General features: G+C 61.8%; 3 protein-coding genes across 4 annotated transcripts in view; 1 reads left to right on the top strand and 2 right to left on the bottom strand.

Moving 5' to 3' along the window:
- Positions 1 to 1,221: 1,221 nt before the first annotated feature.
- On the bottom strand, positions 1,222 to 6,259 carry PLBD2 (phospholipase B domain containing 2). The gene is made up of 12 exons (XM_075434472.1): positions 6,035 to 6,259; positions 5,768 to 5,861; positions 5,510 to 5,668; positions 5,044 to 5,144; positions 4,472 to 4,686; positions 4,296 to 4,390; positions 4,053 to 4,213; positions 3,842 to 3,937; positions 3,157 to 3,228; positions 2,909 to 3,061; positions 1,773 to 1,935; positions 1,222 to 1,680 (listed from the first exon to the last, which is right to left on the bottom strand). Exons 1-12 carry the CDS (start codon positions 6,244 to 6,246, stop codon positions 1,513 to 1,515), a joined length of 1,689 nt encoding a protein of 562 aa, XP_075290587.1. The 5' UTR covers positions 6,247 to 6,259; the 3' UTR covers positions 1,222 to 1,512.
- Positions 6,260 to 7,359: 1,100 nt separating this feature from the next.
- SLC8B1 (solute carrier family 8 member B1) lies at positions 7,360 to 12,729 on the top strand. Its single transcript, XM_075434471.1, has 15 exons — positions 7,360 to 7,991; positions 8,391 to 8,543; positions 8,640 to 8,692; positions 8,794 to 8,852; positions 9,040 to 9,144; positions 9,251 to 9,418; positions 9,505 to 9,612; positions 9,700 to 9,756; positions 9,950 to 10,080; positions 10,256 to 10,397; positions 10,724 to 10,845; positions 11,039 to 11,192; positions 11,279 to 11,359; positions 11,833 to 11,897; positions 11,984 to 12,729. The coding sequence occupies exons 1-15, from the start codon at positions 7,821 to 7,823 to the stop codon at positions 12,179 to 12,181; spliced, it is 1,767 nt and encodes a 588-aa protein (XP_075290586.1). The 5' UTR covers positions 7,360 to 7,820; the 3' UTR covers positions 12,182 to 12,729.
- A 1,089-nt stretch (positions 12,730 to 13,818) lies between these two features.
- Positions 13,819 to 22,104, bottom strand: part of TPCN1 (two pore segment channel 1) — a 52,157-nt gene continuing 43,871 nt past the window's right edge. For both annotated transcript variants that reach the window (XM_075434464.1, XM_075434463.1), the window contains 5 exons: positions 21,587 to 21,655; positions 21,063 to 21,147; positions 19,400 to 19,536; positions 18,009 to 18,089; positions 13,819 to 16,626 (listed from right to left, as the gene is read on the bottom strand). In XM_075434464.1, the coding sequence (XP_075290579.1) occupies positions 16,504 to 16,626; positions 18,009 to 18,089; positions 19,400 to 19,536; positions 21,063 to 21,147; positions 21,587 to 21,655 (495 nt within the window). In that variant the 3' untranslated portion in view covers positions 13,819 to 16,503. The remainder of the gene's footprint in view (positions 16,627 to 18,008; positions 18,090 to 19,399; positions 19,537 to 21,062; positions 21,148 to 21,586; positions 21,656 to 22,104) is intronic.

Below are 22,104 nucleotides of genomic sequence, written 5' to 3'. Positions count from 1 at the left end.
GATGAATTAACTAACCCCCTGGTGCTCACACCATCATTAGGCTTCAGAGTGAACAGCACATACAGCGCAGAGCTGCTGCCTGAAGCGAGCAGGGTTCTCTGCACCGAGCCACGGTGCTCTTGGGAGACGGCGGACTGGAAACGCGGGCGATGGGGAGAATTTCTTGAATGGGGGCACCAAGGGCGGGGGGCCCATGGCGTGATCCCCCCATCCCACAGCAGGCAGAGGGGCTGGAAGTGCTCCCCTGGGGACAGGTGCTGGGGAATGGGTGCAAGGAGCCCCCCCAACTCACAGGGAAGAGGCCGGGGAACCCCTCGGTGAGGGCACCATGCTTCGGCTCAGCCCCGGGGTGCTCCGGGGTCCTTTCCCACCCCGCGACCCCCTTGGCTCCATCCCTGCACTGGGGAGGGCGATGCCAGGCTGGCACCTGGTGACACCCCCCAGCCAGGGCCCCTGGGGACACGGCCTCCCACCGGGGAAACTGAGGCACGGGGACCCCCCCGAGCAGCACCCCCGGAGCCCCCACACCATGGGGACATGGGGGGACGCAGGCACAGGCTCTGCCACCCACCCACCTTACCTGAAACCCCCTCGCCCCCCCCCAGCACAGCGGGTTTTGGACACCCTTCCCTGCCCAGGTCACCCACCCCAGCAGCTTTTGGGGTGCCAGCACCCCGACAGCCCTGAGCTGCTCCAAGCCAGCCCCACGCAGCCCCCCGGGAGCTGCAGGGCCCCCCAGCAGCCCCCAGCCCCGGTGGGAACCTGCCGCCTTCAAAGCGCTGCCGGGACCAGCTCATTAATCCCCCAGTAATGACCTCGTTATTCCTAACGAGGCGGAGCGGATCAAGGGAGCTGCAGTAAGAGGATTTTGCAACGGGGGTTTCAGGGCTGGGAGGGGGGGACACAGGTGGCAGAGGAGGGGAAGACAAAAGGGACGAGGACGGTCACCCCATCCTGGGGGGCCACCAGCGGGTCCCCCCCCTGCCAGCCCACAGCCCAGGCTCCCCCATTTCAGCAGCTCTGCCCCACAGCAGGTACCCAGCCTGAGGCAGCAGTAGAGAAACCTCAGCAGCCCGCGCCCCAAAAGAGCCCAGCCTGGCCGGCTTCTCACCCTCCCGCTGGGGCCGGGAGAGGGGGGAGAAGCAGGGAGCACCCCCCTCAATTTGGGGGGAGCGGACCACTGTGTAAGCCCAATCCTTCTACAAGACACCAGAGAATCTCGGCGCAGCGCAAAGCCTCGGCCGCACGCAGATCGCTTTATTCCTCACAGCCGAACCAGCTTCCTCCCCATGGGCGAGCCCCAGCCTCCGAGCCCCCCCCTTTTCTGTGAAGAGCCCCCCCAGAGCAGGGGCTGGAGCCCCTCGGCGCAGGGGGACGCGGCAGCGAGAGGCAGAAAGAGCCCGGGGGGGCAGGGGACCCCCGCCTTGCACCCACAGCCAGTCCCCTGGGGAGAGTGGGTAGCTCTGCCCCCCCCCGAAGGGGTCCCCGCGCAGGACGGACAGACGGACAGGCTCAGTCCCAGCGGACCTTGACAGGGGGGAAGGTCCAGAGGTCGGGGTGGCCCATGTGGAGCAGGCCCGCGCAGGGTGATGTGCTCCAGTGGAAGGGGGGGACGTCCCCCCAGACGGGGCCGCTGGCGGCCACCAGCCCCATGGCAGGGGCCATCGCCGACGAGGTGACCTGCCGCCGCGGGGGGAGAGAAACAGGGCAGTGAGTCAACGCGGGGTGTGGGGGGGTGCACCCCCAAAGAGGGGACCCCCCCGACCCCCCACCTTCATGTCGGTGCCGCCGTGGCAGCGCTGGCGCAGGGCCGGGAAGGGGTAGGTGCCGTTGGCAGGGTTGAGGTCGGAACGGGCGGAGACGGCGTTCTCGGCGTTCTGGGGGGGGTCGCAGCCCCCGCACCGCGACAGCGGGTCCCGCAGGTAGTCGTTGGACCTGCAAAGCGGCCAAGGCCGGGGGGGGAAATACAGATAAATTCATAGCAATAAAAAATCATCCCCAAAGGTTGCAAACCAGCAGGCTGTGCTGCCATTCAGCGAGACCTGGACAGGCTGAGAGCTGGGCAGAGGACCCTGATGAGGTTCAACCAGGGCAAGGGCAGGGTCCTGCACCTGGGGAGGAACAACCCCAGGCACCAGTGCAGGCTGGGGCGGACCTGCTGGAGAGCAGCTCTGTGGAGAGGGACTGGGAGTGCTGGGGGACGACAGGGTGACCATGAGCCAGCAGCGTGCCCTGGCTGCCAAGAAAGCCAATGGGATCCTGGGGTGCATGAGGAGGAGTGTGAGCAGCAGGGCGAGGGAGGTTCTCCTCCCCCTCTACACTGCCCTAGTGAGGCCCCAACTGGAGTCCTCTGTCCAGTTCTGGGCTCCCCAGTTCAAGAAAGATGAGGAGCTACTGGAGAGAGTCCAGCGGAGGGCTACGAGGATGAGGAGGGGACTGGAGCATCTCTCCTACGAGGTAAGGCTGAGGCAGCTGGGCTTGTTCAGCCTGGAGAAGAGAAGGCTGCGAGGGGACCTTAGAAATGCCTCTAAATATCTGCAGGGTGGGGGTCAGGAGGACGGGGCCAGACTCTTTCCAGTGGTGCCCAGCGACAGGACAAGGGGCAATGGGCACAAACTGAGGCACAGGAAGTTTCGTCTGAACATGAGGAAGAACTTCTTCCCTCTGAGGGTGACGGAGCCCTGGCCCAGGCTGCCCAGGGAGGCTGTGGAGTCTCCATCTCTGGAGATATTCATGCCCCGCCTGGACGCGGTGCTGTGCAGCCTGCTCTGGGTGACCCTGCTTGGGCAGGGGGTTGGGCTGGGTGACCCACAGAGGTCCCTGCCAACCCCCACCATTCTGTGATTCTGTGAATCCCCGAGGGGGTGGACACCCATAGCCCGGTCTCGGGGGTGTCCCCAGCACCCACCGCATCAGGCGGACCATGGAGTCCAGGTCACGGACCAGCGTCTGGTCCCGGCGGAAGATGCGGGCGCGCGGGTTCTTGTCGTAGGTGAACCAGTCACCGTATTTCTTCACCAGCTCCGGGATCCCACTGGCGTTGAAGATCTCCTCGAAGTACCTGGGGCGGAGGGGAGGAACTCAATGAGTCTGCACCCAACGTGGGGGTTGGTTGCCCCCCTTTGTGGGGCATCACTGGGGCAGGATGGAGCTCACGGAAGGTTGTAGCTGGCCCAGTAGCCCTGCTGGTACAGCAGCTCCGTCCGATCGGCCGCCATCACCAGGCCCCTGCGGCGGGAGGAAGAGCGTTGGTCAGAGCAGGCAGTGAAATCGAGCCGGGATGAGGGGTGGTCGTGCTGGGAAGGGGGGTGGCCCTGCTGGAGGTCCTGCTGGGCACCCACCACCCGCATACGAGCACCCCTGGAGCTCGGCTGCTCCTCCCTGCGCTTGCGTCCCCAGCGCCCAACTCCCACCCGTCACACCGGGGCAGACAGGACCCTCCCGGATCCGTGGGGAGGGGTAGACAGGACCCTTCTGGATCCGTGGGGAGGGGCAGACGGGACCCTCCCAAATCCGTGGGGAGGGGCAGACGGGACCCTCCCGAATCCGTTGGGCTGGGGCAGACGGGACCCTCCCAGATCTGTGGGGAGGGGCAGACGGGACCCTCCTGAATCCGTGGGGAGGGGTAGACAGGACCCTCCTGAATCCGTGGGGAGGGGCAGACGGGACCCTCACAGATCCGTGGGGAGGGGCAGACAGGACCCTCCTGAATCCATGGGGAGGGGTAGACGGGACCCTCCCCGGATCTGTGGGGAGGGACAGACGGGACCCTCCCGGATCCGTGGGGAGGGTGCTGCAGGGGCAACGCTTCCACCGCAGCTCAGTGAGGCTGGGAACTCACGGGATCTGCTCCAGCACGGTCAGCACGCCTGGCGGTGGGCGCGCGCTCCCCGGCGTGAAGGCCTTGTAGTCCACCACCATCCACTGGTTGTTGTAACTGGGACGGAGAAGTGGAAAGCATCCCTCCGGCAGCCGGTCCCCGGGCGGACGCCCCCCCTGAGCACCCCTCCGTCCGCTCCCCGCGTCCCACAAGGAGGGGGGGGTGTTCTCACGTGCCGCTGTTGAAGCGTCGGAAGACGGCCGCCCACTCGGGCCCGCTGCGGGCCAGGCGGTTGGCCACCACGTTGCGCAGCCACTCCAGGACGCTGCCCCGCGGGGCCAGGTACTTCCACCGCGCCGGGTCGTTGTTCCCGATGGTGGTCTCCAGCGCTACCTGCGGGGGGGGGGAAAGGTGGGGAGGGCAGCGGGGCTTGGGGAGGGGTCCCCCAGGACCCAGAACCCCCCCCCTTACTCACCAAGCCGCTGCTGAGGATGTAGAAGTCATCCCCGGAGAAGATGGTGCCGGGGTAGGAGGAAAACACCTGGATGCTGCCAGGGATCGGAGAACTGCCTGGAGGGGGGGATGGAAAAGCAGGGGAGCGTCAGGAGTGGGGGGCCAGGCGCAGCCCCCCCCCCAGCCCAGCCCACGCACCGCCGGCCGAGGTGCGGAAGGGCAGCGTGTACTTCTTGATGACGCGCAGCATGGACTGGTAGGAGGTCCAGGTGTCGTGGGCCACCAGCAGATCCTGCCGGCCCGGCAGCAGCTTGAGGAGGGCAGAGCAGGAGCCCGAGCCCAGGACACGCCGGGGGGACGAGCGGTTCAGGGCGGACTCCAGGTCCTCCAGGTCACCCCCCAACTGCAGCAAGCTGGGGGGACGCGCGACACGGGGTATCAGGAGCTGAGCTGTCCGTCTGTCCGGACCAGAGGGTGTTTCTCTGCTCCACCCCGGCGCAGGCACGAGCACCCCAGGGAGGAAAGGGTGAGCTGGGCGGTGGGGAAACTGAGGCAGGGGTCTGCAGCGGGCCTGGGGAGGGACCCAGCACCCAGCCCGTGGCACCGGTGAGGAGGAGAACCCACCGTGGCTCCATCCTGCCGCAGCAGCAGAAGGCAAGCACCCAGTGAAGGTGGGCGAGGGGGACCGGGAGCAGCACCAGCTGTCCCTGGACACCCAGGAACCGTCCCCACGCCCCGCCCCCCACCCAGCAGGACCCCAAGGAGCTTACAGGAAGCCAAAGGGTGCCAGGGTGAAGCTGCCCCGGGGGAAGTCCAGGCGCCCGTTGTAGCTGTCCTCCAGCCCCTTCAGCTGCAGCAGGGCCAGGCGCACCTGCGGGGACGGGGCACAGGGCTGGCACCCATGGGGCGAGGGGTTTTGGGGTGACGGGCACCCCACTCCCCCCCGGGGGACACAGTGGAGGTGGTGGGCCCCACGCTGCTGCAGAGGCAAGAGGAGGCACAGGGGGGAAGCGTCGCCGCGGCCATGACTTGGCACCGGTGGCCAGGGGGGGTCCCACCCACCCGTGCACCCCGACAGCGGCGGGGAGAAGCTCACCTCCGCAGAGGAAGAACCACGGTGGCCAGATCCGCAGACCCCCACCACCCGCTCACTCCCCTCCTCTTGATTAAAGCCCCAATTAGCCCAAGGGGTGTCGGGGGGGGGTTGACCCCGGGTGGGGGGTACCCCGTCCTCACCTGGTGCCAGTACTCGGGGTCCTCGCCCCTGCTCATCTGCTCCTCCATCCAGGCCAGGTTGGCCTCCAGGTAGCTCCGCAGCTTCTCGCAGTACTCGCTCTCGTACTTGAAGGGGCCGCAGTAGCCCACCATGGTGTTCATCCAGTGCATGTACATCAGCTGCGGGGGGGGGATGGCGGCGGGGCTGTCACCGGCGGGGGACAGCCCGCGGACCACCCCCGTCTTTGGGGGGGGGGGGGGGGGGGTGTCAGCCCTTACCTGCTCGGAGACGGCGGCCTCAGCCAGCCCAGCAGCGTAGGCCTGCAGGCTGTCGCTGTACGAGGCGTTGGTGGTCACCTCCAGAAAGGCCCAGCTGGGGGGACACAGGGGGGGTGGGGGTCACCTCTAGGAAGGCCCAGCTGGGGGGACACGGGGGGGACACACGGCGGGCCCCACACGCCACGGCTCCTCCGAGGCCGCCCCCGCCGCCCCAACCCCGCTCGACTCCGCGGAAGCCCCCGGCCCCCCCCAGCCCCCCTCCCTCACCCGACGGCAGAGATGCGGTCGTCGAGGCTGGCCCAGGCGACGGCGGCGGAGCGGCGCCCGGGCAGGACGCGGAGCCGCCCGGAGCCGGGCTCCAGCAGCACGGAGACGTTGCGGGGCGGCGGGGGGGCGGCGACGGGGCCGAGTGGGGGGGCGGCGGCCCGGGCCATGGCGGCGGCCAGAGCGACCCCAAGCAGGACCCGCAGCGCCGCCATGGCGGGGGGCGGGGGCGGGGCCTCCATGGCGGGGGCGGGGCCTCGGCGGCGGCGGACAGAGGCGGGGGCGGGGTTAAGGGCGGGGCGCGTAGAGGGACACGCCCCCCTGCACCGCCCGCCTGCCTGCACCGCGGGGTTTTGGGGGGGGGGGGGGGGGCGCAGGGTCCCACCGGGGTTCCGGGCCGGGGGGGGGGGGTGACACGCGAGGCGGTGGTCCCCAACCCACGGGGCCTCCCCCAACTCACGGGGCCCCGGCGCTGCCTCAGCCTCAGCCTTGCGCAATCCCGCCCGGCGCCTGTTTACTGCCCTCCCCGCCCCTCCCGCGGGCAAAGTCCCCGAAAGGCGTGGGGTGTCCCGGTGGGGGGGGGTCCACAGGGCTCGGAGCCCCCCACCCGCGGTGGCGAGACCACCGTGGGAGTGCGTAAAGCCCCCGTCGCCTGGCCCTGCGGAGCCCCCAAGCACCCTGATCGGTGGGGCTGGGGGCCCCGGGCCGGCTGCCGGCGGCGCTTCGCGGGGCCGGGGCTTGCGGACAGCGGGTGCCGCCGGCCTTTGGGTGCCGGGCCGGACGGGGGTCCTGTTAGAGACCCCCCAAGCTGGGCCTCGCCTTTGGGTGTTGGTTTTCCTTCCTTTCCCCTCTCCCCGGCCACCCGAGGGAAGCCGCTGCGGTGAGCAAGCGGCCGGGGTGGGAAGCGGACCCCCTAATGCAGTTTGGCTGTTTGGCGCTGAGTCACGTTGTCGTCCCCCCCAAAAAAACCCCCAGCGTGGGGGCTTCTCTGGGGTGGGGCGGGGGTCCTGGAGCAAGGGCGCGGGGGTCTGTGGCAGGACCCTCACCCGTGCCTGTGATGAGCTCGCCCGGTCTCAGAGGGTGACCCCAAAGCGGGGCTGGGTGGGCGCAGCACCCAGGGCGGGGGTCCATCCTCTGCACCGCCGCGGGCACCGGGGATGCGGCCGGACCTGGCAGAGTGGGGGGATGGTGCGGGAGGGGGGGTCGCGGGGCAGAGACCCCCCCCACCACCACCCCAGGCGAAGACCCTGAAGCCACGTGTGAAAAAGCGGCGCTGTCGCTTTAAGAGCGGAGGGTGGCGGCCCCTTTAAGACGGGGGGGGAGGGGGGGGAATCAGCTGCCCGCGCACAGCAGCGGGGCCGCGTCGGCTCGGTGGGTCCGCGGGGCGGGTGGGGTCCCCCGGGTGTCCCCCCCCTCCCAACACCCACCGCGGGGTCCCCCTCCCCTCCCGCATCGGGGGTCTCCCGGCTTGGGGGGCGCCCCGCGTGTCCCCCGGTCCCGCGTGGGCTGGCGGGGTGTCCCCCCCCCCTTCCCCCCCCCTTTGCTCCCCAGGTTTGGGAGCGGCACCGGGGGCTGAGCCCCGCGGCGTGGGCGCGGGGTTTTCACCCTGACCCCCGCCTTTTGGCGTCACTTTTATTATTGGTTTTATTTTTAATGATTTATTTTTAATCCCCCCCTACCCCTGGGAGGCTGGGGAGCTGCGGAATGGGGGTCCAGGAGCTGCCCCCCCTCCCCGGGGGCTGCCGCCAGCATTAGGTTCCCCCCCGGGTCTGCCCCCCCAACCCCTGCCATGGGGCTGGGTGCGGTGGGGCCGGCCGGGACCCTCAGCCTGGCCGGGGTGCTCAGCCTGGCCGGGGTGCTAGCGGGGGACAGCGGGGCACAGCCGGCAGGGACCCCGCTGGAGCTGGGGCGCACGGACCCCCTCGGGGGGAACGCTCTGAGTCACGGCCGGGGCCTGGACGTGAGTGCGGGGGGGACTGCGGTGGGGTGCGGCGGGAGGGCTTGGGGTGCTGGGGTCCCGTCCGTGCTCCGTGGGACAGCACTTCGCCAGGATTTCCTCCGCAGGTGGTTTTCTCCTGCTAAAATCTCACCACTGTCCCACAGCCGGGGTGGGTGGGTGGGGGGTGGCGGGGGTCCCCATGCTGCCGGGGAGAAGGGCTCGCAGCCCCGCTCGTCCTAGCGCAGCCCTTGCCCCACGCACACGTAGTGCAGGTGGGGAAACTGAGGCAGGGGCGACAGTGACCTCCCGACAGTGTCCTGGGGGTGTGGGGTGCCTGACGGCAGCCCGAGCTGGTGGGTGCTCGGGGTGGGGATGGGACTTGGGGTGCCCGACCGAGCCCCCCCGCTCTCTGTCCCGCAGTGCCGGGAGGTGCGGAAACGCAACGGCTCCGAGTGGTGCCGCTTCATCCGGAGCAACCCCGACTGCCGGCTGGACGGCGGCTTCCTCGACTACCTCGAGGGGGTCTTCTGCGTCTTCCCCCCCCGGCTGCTCCCCCTGGCCGTCACCCTCTACGTAAGGATGGCAGCCCTGGTCTGGGGGGGTGCTCAGCTTTGGGGCGTGGGGTGGGGACCCCGCCGACCCCTCTCTCTGCCGCCGCTGGCCTTGCAGGCTCTCTGGCTCCTGTACCTGTTCGTCATCCTCGGTGTGACAGCGGAGAAGTTGTGAGTAGCCCCGCCGAAGAGGGGGGACAGTCCCCGAGGGGAGCCCCGTGGTCCCATCGCGGCCCCGTCGCCCCTCTCCACCTCCTCCTCTGCCCTTCCAGCTTCTGCCCCAACTTATCGGCCATCTCCACCAACCTGAAGCTGTCTCACAACGTGGCAGTATCCTTGGTGGGTCGCAGGGGACCTGGGACGGGATGCGGGGACCGGGCAGAGGGAGGTGGCACCGTGCTGGGGGGAACCGATCTGGAGTGAGAACTGGAGATGGTGGTGGGGTGTCGGCGCCGGGAGGGGGTCCTGTGAGGAGGAGGCCACCGCCAGGTCTTTTCCTTGACGTTCCCCTCTCCATGGTGTCACCTTCTTGGCCTTTGGCAACGGGGCACCGGATGTCTTCAGCGCCGTGGTGGCCTTCTCTGACCCACGGACGGCGGGGCTGGCCATCGGGGCCCTCTTTGGTAAGGAGACCCCCACCGCCAGCTCCCGCCTGGGGAGGAGGGGGACGCATCGCGGGGCCAGGGGATGATGTCCCCCCCGTCTGAGAGGAACCCGTCGTGTCGGCAGGCGCTGGCGTGTTCGTGACGACGGTGGTGGCCGGGGGCATCGCCCTGGTCAAGCCCTTCACGGCAGCCTCCAGGCCCTTCCTCAGGGATGTCATCTTCTACATGGTGGCCGTCTTCCTCACCTTCGTGGTCCTCTACTTCGGCAGGATCACGCTGGGGGAGGCTCTGGGTGAGCGCTGCGGGGTGCTGGGGCTGGGGGGGGTGGTGGGCACAGCCTGGGGATGCTGTAACCTCCCCGTTGCCCCCCCATCCCAGGCTACCTGGGGTTGTACGTCTTCTACGTCTTCACCGTGGTGCTCTGCACCTGGATTCACCGGCGACAGCGGAGGGAAGGGCTGGCCACCCCCGGACCCTGGGAACCAGGTAAGGGCCGATGGGCTGCACCAACGGGACCCCCCGGCGTGGTGGGGTCTCCCTCCGCCGCCCCCCTCCTCTCCTCTCCCCCCCCAGAGATGCCTACGGATGCCGAAGAGCCAGAGTCCTCAGGCACAAACAGCGGGGACTACGGTACGTCATTCCGGTGGGCTGGGGGCTGGCTCTGCTCTATCCTTGGGGGTCCCAGGGACCCCAGGGTGCTGCACGGGTGACTGGGCGCTGCCGGGACAGGGGGATCTCCCTAGGGTCATGCTGGAAGGACGTGGGGGGTCGGGGGGGGAAGTGGGGACCCCCCACTCCGCTCAGCCACCATGGCCCCTCTCAGCTGAGGAGTACCGGCCGCTGCTCCCCTCCCGGGAGACCTCCCTGCGCATCCTCACCGCTGCCCTCAGCCCCTTGGACTACGGCAAGTGGAGGAGGAAGCCCTGGTACTGGCGGCTCTTCAAAGTCTTGAAGGTGATTGGGGGGGACACAAGCCGGGAGGACCCCCTGCACGGGGTGTCCCCCTCCCCGCTGGCCCCTGGGGCTGCGTCACCCCTGGGCTTTGCGATGGGGACGGTGGGAGGGGGAAGGGTGGTGGGGCTCCCTTCTTGGGGGGTCTCCCGTCCCTGCTTACGGCCGTTCCTCCCAGGTGCCCGTGGAGCTGGCGCTGCTGCTCACCGTCCCCGTCGTGGACCCCGACAAGGATGACTTGAACTGGAAGAGACCCCTCAACTGCCTGCACGTCCTCACCAGCCCCCTGCTCTGTGTCCTCACCCTCAAGTCGGGCGCCTGTAAGAGCCCGGGGCAGTCCTGGGCACCTGGGAGGGGATGGGACCGAGATGGTCACCAAAGCCCTGGGGAGGGGAGGACGGCCCACCCAAGAGCCAAGCTTGGGGGCTGGGGGTGGGGGTTTGGGCCCCCCAGCATCCCGATCCTGGGGGGAAAATGGGGCAGGCCTGGCCTGCCTGGGGAAACTGAGGCATGGAGGGGAGCAGCCCCACGAGGGCTGAGGGTAGAGGTGGCTTCACCTCGTACCAGGACCTTGATGGGACCCTCGCCCAGCCCACGGGTTCCTGCGGGGCTGCTCTGATGCCCCCCCTCTCTCTGCCCCGCGCAGATGGGCTGTACCAGATCCAGGGCGTCTTCCCCGTCTGGGGACTGGTCACGCTAGTTGGCTCTGTCCTGGCCATCATCATCTTCATCACCACAAGCAACGAGGAGCCCCCAAAGTACCACTGCGTAAGGTGCCCCCTGGCCCTGAACACCCACCGGGGACCACCGCAGCCTGCTCCAGACTGGGCTGAGGGTCCTGGGAGCAGAGCAGCACCCCCCTCCTCGGTCTCCAGTGCCCCCAGGAGGGACACAGCCGGCTGGAGATGTCCAGGGCCCTGCACGATGCGCCCAGGGACCGGCTTACCCCTCTGCCTGGCAGGTATTTGCCTTCCTCGGCTTTTTGGCCAGTGCCATGTGGATCAACGCGGCGGCCACGGAGCTGGTGAACATCCTCCGGACCCTGGGCATCATCTTCCAGCTGAGCAACACCGTGCTGGGCTTGACGCTGCTGGCCTGGGGCAACAGCATCGGTGGTGAGGGCTCTGCTGCGTCCCGGTGCCGCCCGGGGACCCCCCCGTCCTGCTGGCATCCCCCAAGGTCTCCTCTTCTCCCTCTGCAGACACCTTCTCTGACCTCACCATGGCACGGCAGGGCTACCCCCGCATGGCCTTCTCTGCCTGCTTCGGGGGCATCATCTTCAGTATCCTTTGGGTGCCGGGGAGAGGGGCTGGTGGTACTTGGGACAGGGACCCCCGGGAAGGAGCTGGGCAGGATCCAGCCCAGAGGCTCTGGGACCTTGGCGGGGGGTCTGGCATTGGTGTTTATGAACCAGAGGGATGGAGCCAGCAGCATCCCCCCATCCCCACCGCTGTCCCAGCCCCAGCGGGCTCAGGGGCTTGGGCTGGGGTCTGGCAGATTCGGGATCTGCTGAAGGGAAGGAGGGGAAGAGGCTGTGCCACCCTCCGGGAGGCTTTGCGTGGTCCCCAGAGCAGGCTGCAGCATCTCCTCCTCGACTGCTCCAGGCTCTGTTCGCCCCGAACATGCAACGCTTGGGGCCACCGACGGCCACGGGGCACAGGCAGGGTGGAGGGGGGCCGATGCTGTCCCCGTCCCTGGGGTGGGAGGGACACCCAAGGTCCCCGGCGCTGCATGTCCATCCTGAACGTGCCCCAGACATCCTGGTGGGCGTGGGGCTGGGCTGCCTGCTGCAGATGACCAGCAGCCAGCTGGTGGTGAAGGTAAGGCTGCCGCGGCGTGGTGGCACGGGTCAGGCCGGCAGCAGGACCCTGGCGTCACCCCACGTTGCTCCCCATCTCTCCGGCAGCTGGAGCCTGACAGCCTCCTGGTCTGGATCCTCGCCGGAGCGCTGGGTCTGAGCTTGGTCTTCTCCTTCGTGTCGGTGCCCGCGCAGTGCTTCCAGCTGGGCAAGGCATACGGTGTCTGCCTCCTGCTCTACTACCTGGCTTTCCTCTGCGTGGCTCTGCTGACCGAGTTCAGGGTGATCCGTCTCCCGGTCCTCTGACGCATGCGCCCACCCCGGGGCCTCGCCGTCCCCTCTCCCCGTCCCTGCCAGGGGACCGAGGGCACCTCGACCCCAACCGTGCTGCCGCCACCGTGGGCGAGGGACACCGCGTGCCAGTCCGGCCCTTGACCTTCGCTTTCCGGAGCGGGGTGGGCTGGTTGTGCTTTGGGAAAGGGAGCTGTTAGTCATTAGCTACGTCCTCTCCCCGCTCTAATTAGCAAGGCGGCTCGGAGCAGCAGTGAGGTTAAGACCTCAGCTTCCTCCAGTCCCCGTGGCAGGGGCGGAGGAGAGGGCAGCTCCAGCCCAGGGTCACAACAGGAGAGGTTTCACCTCTCCAACCGCTTGACTTTGCCCTCCCTGTCTCTATCCTGGGTGCTCTGGGCCAGGGCAGTCCCGCTGCCCGGGGTAACGCTGTAAGGGTCTGAGCCCAAGTTTGTGGTTCCAAAGGCCGTGACGTGTTCGCACCATGGGTGTGAAAGAGCAGCCGAGAGGGAGCGAGACAGGGTTACGGTGAGACAGAGCTCCAGGGCAGTGCTCGGTTTTTAATGCCAGCAAAGCTGGAGGAATAAAGAAGCCAGCGACCCCAGGGAGGCTGGCTTCCCCTGCTTTTTTAAGCTATGTTTTTCAATCTGAGTTTCAGATCCTACTTTTCTCCTCCTCCTGGGGTGGACAGAGCTGGGGGAAAGGACATGGAGGTTTCCACACACAGTGTTAGCCTCGGGCAAGACTAGGTTTAGGCACTGTAAGAAAAAAGGCAATAAAAAAAAACCCCGCAAACCCAACCTCAACTTGTTTGCTGTGAGCGTAACGCAACCTTTCCCCAGCACGGGGAGGGGACAGGGAACTCCCGGAGCTGAGCCAGCAGCCCAAGAGCGGCCGGCGGAGCCGTTTTCCCCAGCGGCTCGGCGCGGGGAAGTGGTTTCCTCCGGCTTCGCCAGCGGTTGGTTTCCCAACAGCGGTCACACGCGCCTGACTCGGCCATTTCGGTCACACGGGCAGGAAGGGCAGCGTGGCGGTGGGGTCAGCACGGGCTGTGAGGGCCGTGGCTGGGCTTCCTGGGCTGGGGACGCCGGCCGGGCAGCCTGGGGGACACGGAGCGGGTGGGCTGGCGCGTCTGCTCGCGGTTGGAGGGTCCGCAGGGAAGCAAGCTGCCGTTACAGAGGGAAGGACCCCGCTTCTGCTCCGCGGGGAGAGGGGGACTGTTGTGCAAGGAGCACGACTGCTGGGTCTGGTTGCTGGCGTTATCCGGGGAGACAAGTCCCGCTTCCCTACACCCAGCAGGGCTAACGCAAGCCAAACCACGGCCGACAGAGCAATGCAGACATACAGGGTCCAAAAAACCCCCTTCTAACCTTAAACATTGCACTGGGGTAGCTTTAAAAACCATAAGTTTGAAAGCACTCTTCTACTGTTTAGGGGAAAAACCTGGCAGTGGGGAGGGCCGAAGGGAAGCTGGGCTTTGCCACGTCCAGGAACAAGAATGCAGAGCAGCTCGGCAGGGCACGCGTGCAAAATCGTGCCAGTTGCCAGTGGAGAGGGAGGGCGGGCACCGCTCCTCTTGAAATGCTGCCAAAGCCCTGCTTCTGGAATAACCCGGGAAGGAGGAAAGGAAGCTGCTGCCTTTACAAAGCTGAGGATGCTTTTTATTAGTGTGCTTGGAAAAAAAAAAAAAAAAATCCAGAGAACATCTTTACAGACATGTCCATAAAACCATTTTATAAACAAAACGCCAGCATACAAAATCCTGCCGCGCTTCCTCCCTCGCTCCCTACGCAATGATTGTCTCTGTCATTGGTCTGCATGTCAGGCGGGGGAGAGGAGGATAAATAGAAGGGGATGCCCCGTACTCAAACTCTGTCTCCTTCCACAGTCCTATGGAAGACGTAAACTTCTGCGACCCTCCTTGGTTTACACAGAAATAATTAATACAGCTGTATGCGGGGGCAGATCAACACCTCAGCACGAAACCGCGGAGCAGCACCCACGCCCTGACCCCCAGCCCGAGCGCTCCCGGCTCCGTGACGCGTGAGCCCTGTTATTGCGTGGCGAGCAGGTCAGTGCCCCCCTCAACACAGCTTAAAGCCACGGCTCCTTCCGCCCCCCCAGAAAACACCCGAAAGAACGAGTTACTGACAGCCCTGCACAGAGAAACAGGCTGTAGGGGAACGCGGAGTTTAAACGCAGCCACCTTTGTTTTTTTTCTCCCCCTAACCTTCACGATGCTCGTTCATCCTGCCCCCAGCTTACACCGGAACAGACAACACCTCCTCCAGCCCCAGGCCTAATCCGGATAAATCTCTCAGGCTGCGACTCCACGCAGAGCAACTGCAAGAGCAACAACTGCACTGCTCATTAATTTGTGGTCGAATTTATGGTTTGGAAAACAGCCCTTTAAGGTCCTTCACGGTTCAGCTCCGAAGTAGTTTCATACCTGCAGTACCCAGAAAGGAAACAAAGAGTTGCCCGGAGGCACCTGGGGAATTTGGCAAGGGTTGAGAGCAGGCGCTGGTGCGCGCGCTGCCCGGAAAGCTGCTCACCCGCTCCTTCCATCCCACAGCCCCAGTGCTCCCGCCATGCTGCGCGGGGGCAGATTTTCAGAAGCATCTCTCTCTTGGCCACTATTTTGAAAGTCTCATCCACCCAGGAAACGTTCCCGAGCTGCCCGGGTAGAATCAGTCCTCTCCCCTTGTCCTTGTGCCACCTGGTGAGGCGACCACGGCAGAAACAGGTAGGTGGGACGAAGGGAGCGGGCACGCAGATCTCCCACTGCCTGGTTGATCTGGAGGAAGGAGAAAGCCTCCCCAGCAAGCTCTAGTCTGGCCCTGAGAAAAGATCAAACAGCAAGAGGCGAGGGGAGCCTCCCAGCCGACACATAACTTCTAGCCCTCAGCACTTTCTTTGCTGACAGGGGAAAATAGGGGACTTACAGAGACAGGCTCTCACATTGCAGGCAATGAAACGCGAGCGATGACACAACCTGCCACGATCACGGAATAAACGTGGCAGAGCTGGGAAGGGACCCCTTTCCCCCCTTCCTTCCCATCCCTCAGCTACCACGTCTGGCAGCCTCCTCGCCAACTGCAGAAAAGCAGGCAGGCGAGAAGAATCCTCGTCTTCCACGTTCCTCCTGCATCCAAAAATCAGGGGAACAGTGAAGCTCTTCAGCGGATCTTCCTAGGATCCAACTCAGTCAGCGTTTGCCAGGCTGAGGAATGTTTCCGCGAGGGTGACAGCGAGAGCGGAGCAGCACTGCTGCACTGGGACGCGGGCACCTGTATGAACAAAACAACGACCTGGCTGAGGACTGACCGGCTGTGCTGTCTGATGCCTGTAAGCTCTCCTCAACCCAGCACCAGGCAGAAATAAGTCAGACTTGGAGCTGCAAAACCTTCCCTTTCTTCCTCCTAGTCATCTGTCTGAGCTAAGGACCAGACGGAGATTCGCCATCTACAGAGCAGGTGGCCAAGCGGCAGAGGTCCACAGCCCCCGCCACCCTGCAGAATTCCCCCTCTCCCTGGACAGAGAGAGGAGCTTTGGGGTTTACAAAGGCCCTCCCGATCCCAGGCAGCGCCACGGGCAGAACGGACCAGCGGCGAGGCAGATCTTGGATAGCTACAGCAGAGACAGGGTTCGTCTCCCCAAACTCCCATCCCACCGACGGTCGTAACACGCTGAGATGCTGGCCCTCAGTTTTGCCTCCAGCTGCCACAGAACCGCTCGGGGACAGCTAAATTCAACCACCAGAGCTGGAGCTACTGCAGGGAGTGCATCTAGGTGTGCCAAAAAGGAGGGGAAAGGCAGACTGCTCTTCCAAAAGTGCTGAAGTTTCACACCACCTCCCCTTTCTTTGCATAAGGAAGGTGGGGAAGAAACAAAAACTCACTCCCTGATCTTTTACTCCTAGGTTAAATGGTACCCTTTAAGCAAAACAGATCTTTAAAAAGGGCAAAAGTTTTAATATGAAGCAGGTGGCTTCAGCGCATTTCCTGCTGTTAATGGATTACACGTCCCCTTCCCCAAGGTCTGTTAGTGGTAAGACAAACAGCCAGCTCGAGCCCAGGAAGCGGCTCGGAGGGAGAAGGTCTCTGTTCGGTCCGAGATGCTCACTCTGTGCTGAGCACGGGCTTCATGCTCAATCTGTGTGTAGCAGCTTTACACAGAGTCCCCGGGGCCTCTGTTTTTTCAGCAATTCGCTGCCTAGGGGAAGAGATTTAAGCCCTAAAGCCGAACAGTACACCGGATCTATGTACATCATCCCAATATATACGCTGTGAAGTAATACTCTAGGTTATTGCATAGAAGGCGGCTTGCGTTAGCTAGGCCTAAATGACAGTGTGGGAGCGTTGTCGGAGGCTCAGGGGCTTCAGAGAGCTGTTGGAAGCAGATGCAGGCTCTTGCGACGGCACCTGAGATTCCTCTTTTCTGGAATGCTCCTCATACCACTCCTGCAACAGCAGAACAAACACACCGAGGTCAGGCTCTGCCCCACACTGGCCTCGCAGCCCCCCAGCAGGACCCCCACGGACAGAGCCCTCAGCTGCTCTGCCATGCGAGGACACATTTGCTCAGGCACAGAGGGGCTCTTTCCAAAGCCCTGGATGCAGCCTAAGCTCCGGGAACTTGCCTGCTCTAGGTGACCCTGCTTCGGCAGGAGGGTTGGACTAGATGACCCACAGAGGTCCCTTCCAACCCCTAACGTTCTGTGATTCTGTGTGAATGACTGGCTAACTGCAGCACGCTGCGACGGATGCACCGAGACCTTGCCACGCACAGTCCGAGCAAGAAGTTACCAGCTATGGCCCAGCTACAGTTGGCTGAACTGACAAACCTGGCCAAGGAAGCATCCCTCGCTCAGGATGTCCCTCCTGAATTTCTAGGACTCCAGTACTGATGTCCCCATGGTGTCTGGGATTTGCAGAGCTGCTCGCAGTCCTGGGCAGTGCCCAGGGAGTTACAGGATGTTACATCCCTGAATCAAGCGACCAAGCGGAACAGGCGGGGAGCTTCTCTGCAGTTTTCCACCCAGCTCCATGGCAAATATGTCTATTTTTGTTAGGGGGACTGAAGACTCGTCCCCTGGGCAGCTAGCTTGGGGATAAAGAATGGAATTCAAATGGTTACGAGATTAATTCTTTCAGTACTAATCATTACATTAGCCCGTGACCTTCAACCTGGAGGTGAGTGTCTGGCAGGCACTACAGTGCATAAAGCTCCTGACCACGCAGGGCACTAGCAGGAAAGCTCTAAAAAAAAAAAATATCCAGAGAATCAGCTGATTTAAGGCTTTCCCATCTTAGCCTGCTATTCTGAAGCAAAACCAGGCAGCGTTGCTCGCACCAAGCAGCACAGCCTGGGAGAACACTTGGTTTGTGTCGGACAGATACGCCCAAGCTCAAACACCATCACATTGCAGTGGCTTAACAAACCGGCGCTCAGCAGCCCAGCCCCAGGAACGCACCACGCCTGCGCGGATCACCCCAGCAAACACGTCCAACCTCGGTGAGCGCCGGTAAGCTCAGCCAAGCCGGAGTGCTGAGGCACTCACCGAGCGTGGTTGCTGTCACCCGGCTGACACATGCCGGCACAGCTGGGCACCGGACCCACTGGGGAGGCTCTGACCCGCCCTGTGCTTTAAGAAAGTCCCCGAGTGCAAGAAGGCACCAATCTAAAGCACGCTCTGGCTGCTGCCCGCCCGTCTCGCAGAGCACACAGCGCCTGGGTCTCGGAGGAAAAAGGCCTCCAGTGTTTAAAAGGACAGTTTGTTATTGTAGGCAACATTCTGCTCACCACAGACGCTTGCTGGTATTTCCAACTCCAGCCCACATACCTGTATCTCCTCCTCGTACATCTTCATACTCAAATCACTCTTGGTCCTCGATCTGCGTCCCAGAAACAGTGTTGACATTTGCTGAGGAGTGAGGGGAAGGAAGAGGAAAAAACAAGACAGACATTCGTCAGTCACTGAACAGCTCATAGGATCAGTCCCTGGAACTTCAGTCATCCTTCATGCAGACACCCATCATCCACTGCTGAGCTCAGGCTGTCCCGGGCTCCTTCTCTTGTCATGGGAAAACCGCATTTTAGGGTGCACGTCACCTAAACAAATGCAGGCATCTACTGCAGGCTGAGACAAATCCCGCGGAGCAGATCCCCAAAGGCTACAGAAGGAGCCGTAGCTCGGACGGGCGCGTCTGTCAGCGGTGCTCAGTTTAGTCAGCGGAACATAACATCAGTGCCTGGAACAAGGCTCAAACCCAAACTTCCAGATAAGATCTCATCTAAGAACAATTTCAGGTCTGGCTTGTCCAGACCACACCATTTACTCCACGGGCCTGGACTTCTTAACTTGTGTAAGCAGAGAGCTGAAGCCTGAATTACTCTCTGACCACATGAGTTATATGAACAGGACCGAGAAGCAAAAAAACCTCAGATCTGACATCATCATTCTGCACTCCACTGCAAGGCTGAGGGCAGCATCCTCCTTTGGTTTATTATCTTGAAAACTGCTTCTGATCAGTATCATCATCGCTATTCTGAATTTTGTCTGCATGAACAAGAGCTCAGCCTTTAACTGCCAAGCCAATCAAAGCACATAAAGGTCGCCTAAGAGACTGTAGCGCCTGCACTTTGTAGTGGTGATACAAGAATATAATGGCTATTACTAAAACAACCACTTAAGCTCTTCCCAGATGCATGAGACAACAGTTCTGAGACAAGAGCAGTCACCCAGGTCAGCTCATTTTCCCAACTGTCCATCCTGCTTTAGAATGAAAATTTAAGCAGTGCCATGGAGAACGGGAGCCTGGTGTTTGGAATCGATGCCATCATATTGCTGCATAATGTTTCAGGACTGTCCAAGCCTAAGGGTACGACGGCACAGAGGGAGAGGCAGGAGAATTAGAAGACAGTGGCTTCCTCAGAGAAAAATAAATATGCTTTTTTCCAGTCAGTACTGGGCCAGCACCGCTCTAAGCAAGGTTTGCAGGCAATAGTACCGAGCCTTCGCCACGACAATTCAGAGTGCAGGGGAAATTCAGCTGCTACTTTCCTAGAGCAGCAAAACTTGGTGCCGATGCTGCAGCGTCCCTCCAGTAGCTCAGCTCTCAACACTGCAGACACACACACAGCTTCTCTCTTAAGAGAGCAAAAAGGCATTTGCAGCCCCGGCACGCCTTCCTCCCCTGCAGCTGAGAACTTGCAGTAAGCGTTTCCTCTTACCCCATATTTGTCCATCTGCAAAACGATCTTCTGCAGCTGAGCTGTTTCAGTGGCAGCTGAACTCCGCCTGTACAGCTCGATTATGCCAACCACTTCCTCCTTGGAGATCTCCTTCTCCAGCACAATGCCATTGTCTTCTGGAGAGGCAAGAAAAAAAAGAAAGAGGGGGGGAAAAAAAGAGTCTCCAAGATGAACATTGCTTCATCAGCTGCTGCAACAACCCTGGAAGGCAAACAGCACACAGCACCCAGCCAGATGTTGGGCAGTCTGTACCTACTTTTGCAACTAGAATATGCATGTCCTTGTCCCCCAACAAGGCAGGGAAGAAGTTAACCAGCGTGTAGAGCCAGCAAGCATCTCAGCTTTTCAAAACATCAGGCTCCTCAGTATCTTAAAACAAATATTGCGGCTTTTTGCTTGCCCGTAAATGAACCAGCAAAGCAAATAATCACACAGGACTTGCTGCCTTTTGACCTTCCACTGCCTAACACAGCTCAGGAGTTCGGTGCCTTTCGCTGCACCCTTCAGACTGGGTGCAGGAGGGATCATGATGAAAAGCGTTTCTGTAACTAACAGCGCCTGGCTCCTACGAGCCTGCACCACACAAATTTGATCTTCTGGCACTTCAGGAAAATGAGGGGCTGATCAACACTACTCCCGTGGCTGGGGCCTTCATCACATTTCTGCGGGGAAGAGTCTCTGGTATTAAATGTACGAGTGCAGTAGTATCTCTCCTTTCTGCAGAAAAGTGTAAAGAATTATTAAGATTAGTCTGCACAGAGAATGAATGGAAAAGCCTGGGTGTAGATCACCTGAAGGAATCACAAGAGAAGGGCTGTAAGAGATTAATGTCTTTATGGCACCCAAATCAGCAGGTCATGAAGTTACACGCAGCTTCAGATGCCCAGCTCAGGAGACAAAGGACAGTGAGTAAAACTCGTGCTGACTCACAGGGGCGAGGGGATGGACAGACCAGTCCCTGTCAGTTGCTAAAGGGTACAGAAAGGCATGTCCAAAACCAGCACGTAGTCACCAGTCCAAGTACAACTGGGAGATGTGGAAAGAACTGGACAGGCAGCGTCCGTTGGTTTCCACGTCATGGCAAAGAGTGCTGGCAAACCACCTGGATCCAGCGTTCTGGTGCCTGAATGCTGGACAAGCCACTTGGAGACACATTCTGGTGCCAGTGAGCGTATTCCTGAGGAAGGGAAATTGGTTTAAAAAGAAAAATCACCTTCCCCTCCTGTAAGGTCTCCTGTTCAGCTTTGCTACACCGTTGCTGTAACGTTTCCTAGATGTCTTTCATGAAATGCATGAGGACTTCCTATCTTCAGATAATTTGGCTGAAACGGCTCAAGTAGCTGAAGTTTATAGGGGGGGGGGTGTGTGTGTGTGTGTGTGCGCGCATGCGTGTGTGTGTGTGTGTGTAAAACCCCACATAAATACATAGACACATACATTGTGGGGAGTGCTGGGGGAGAGATGAGGGGCAGAGCAGAAAGGCCAAGTAGAAATATCATGCAAAAATGTAAGAATGAACTTAGGAAGTCAGGCTAGAAAAAAAAATCTGGTCTTTGCTGGCCAACCCTGTTCTCTCCTACAGACATCAGACACCAGGGAGAGAAGACACAACGTTGTAGGTCAACCAGTCCTCAGTTCTGACCTTCTGAATCTTGGTTCTTCCGAGTGTAGTTCATGCGGAAGACGAAAGCATCCAGAATAAAAGCCACGATGATTGTCATCACCACCTGGGAGAGGACAGGAACAGAAGAGCTCAGGAGGCTGCTGCTGGAGGATTCTTCCAGCCCAATTCAACAGGCTGCTGAGCATTTGGTCTGCATTTCAACCCTATTCTCCCCAGTTGCTCCACGGCCGAGGGGATGCACATGTCACTCATCCACTTGCGAGTAAGCTGCTAGCAGTCAGCCACAACCGGGACGGAACAAAACTCTTGTGCTGCCCTTGTCCTGACCCCAGGTCCACATTCGTGCAGCACCAGCTTTGTCAATGCCCATAAATTCAACTTTCTGCAAGTGATGTGGACTCACACCTGTTTCTGGAAGACACTTATGTAGCAGAGCAAAGTTGTTCTCATTCAGGGATGGAAGCTCCCTCTGGAACACAGTAAAAGCTGTCTCCCCTCGTCATTCCCACTATTTGATGCACGAAGCATGTCCAGAAACCTACCATGGTCACAATATAGAAGATCATGAAGTAAAGACGGCTCCAGTGAGTGGTTTGGGATGTCACCCCTTCCTAAAGAGGAGAGGGAAGAAGTCAGCAGTGCAGAAAAGAAGGGAGCGTCTGCCATTAACTGCTTGCCAACAGACATAAAGCAGCATAAACACTATCTATCTCCTATTCCTGGCTCCACAGTTTGCCCCAGGGACTGCCTACACAATGCTCAATGCCCCAGCTGGTCCCTGCAGCTAATCTGCCTCTCAGGCTAAAATGAGAGGTTCCTACATGCAAACACACAGAACATTTAAAGCTTGTGGCTCTAAAAGCCATTGCTGTTATGAGAACACAGCTTGGACAGCAGGGTGACAAGCTGGAACACAGACTGATTTCATTTGTCCAGATTGTGAAACCTGGCCTGAAGGCTGGTCAAGATGCATAAGAAAACATGCCCAGCAGCACGCCAGAGGTCAAATGCCACCCAACGATCAGGACCAAAAGATGCCTGGCAGCAACAAGTGACAATG

The sequence above is a fragment of the Opisthocomus hoazin genome, chromosome 13 (assembly GCF_030867145.1).
Source record: "Opisthocomus hoazin isolate bOpiHoa1 chromosome 13, bOpiHoa1.hap1, whole genome shotgun sequence".
Classification (NCBI taxonomy): domain Eukaryota; kingdom Metazoa; phylum Chordata; class Aves; order Opisthocomiformes; family Opisthocomidae; genus Opisthocomus; species Opisthocomus hoazin.
The sequence above is the reverse complement of the archived record's forward strand: the minus strand, read 5'-3'. Positions and strand labels throughout refer to the sequence as shown.

Coding starts and splice junctions, on each gene's coding strand:
- SLC8B1 (XM_075434471.1), top strand. CDS start 7,821: ATGGGGCTGGGTGCGGTGGGGCCGGCCGGGACCCTCAGCCTGGCCGGG. Junction 10,081..10,255: donor GGCTCTTCAAAGTCTTGAAG/GTGATTGGGGGG, acceptor CGTTCCTCCCAG/GTGCCCGTGGAGCTGGCGCT. Junction 11,898..11,983: donor GCAGCCAGCTGGTGGTGAAG/GTAAGGCTGCCG, acceptor TCTCTCCGGCAG/CTGGAGCCTGACAGCCTCCT.
- PLBD2 (XM_075434472.1), bottom strand. CDS start 6,246: ATGGCGGCGCTGCGGGTCCTGCTTGGGGTCGCTCTGGCCGCCGCCATG. Junction 4,391..4,471: donor CTTCCGCACCTCGGCCGGCG/GTGCGTGGGCTG, acceptor CCCCCCCTCCAG/GCAGTTCTCCGATCCCTGGC. Junction 4,214..4,295: donor ACATCCTCAGCAGCGGCTTG/GTGAGTAAGGGG, acceptor CCCCCCCCGCAG/GTAGCGCTGGAGACCACCAT.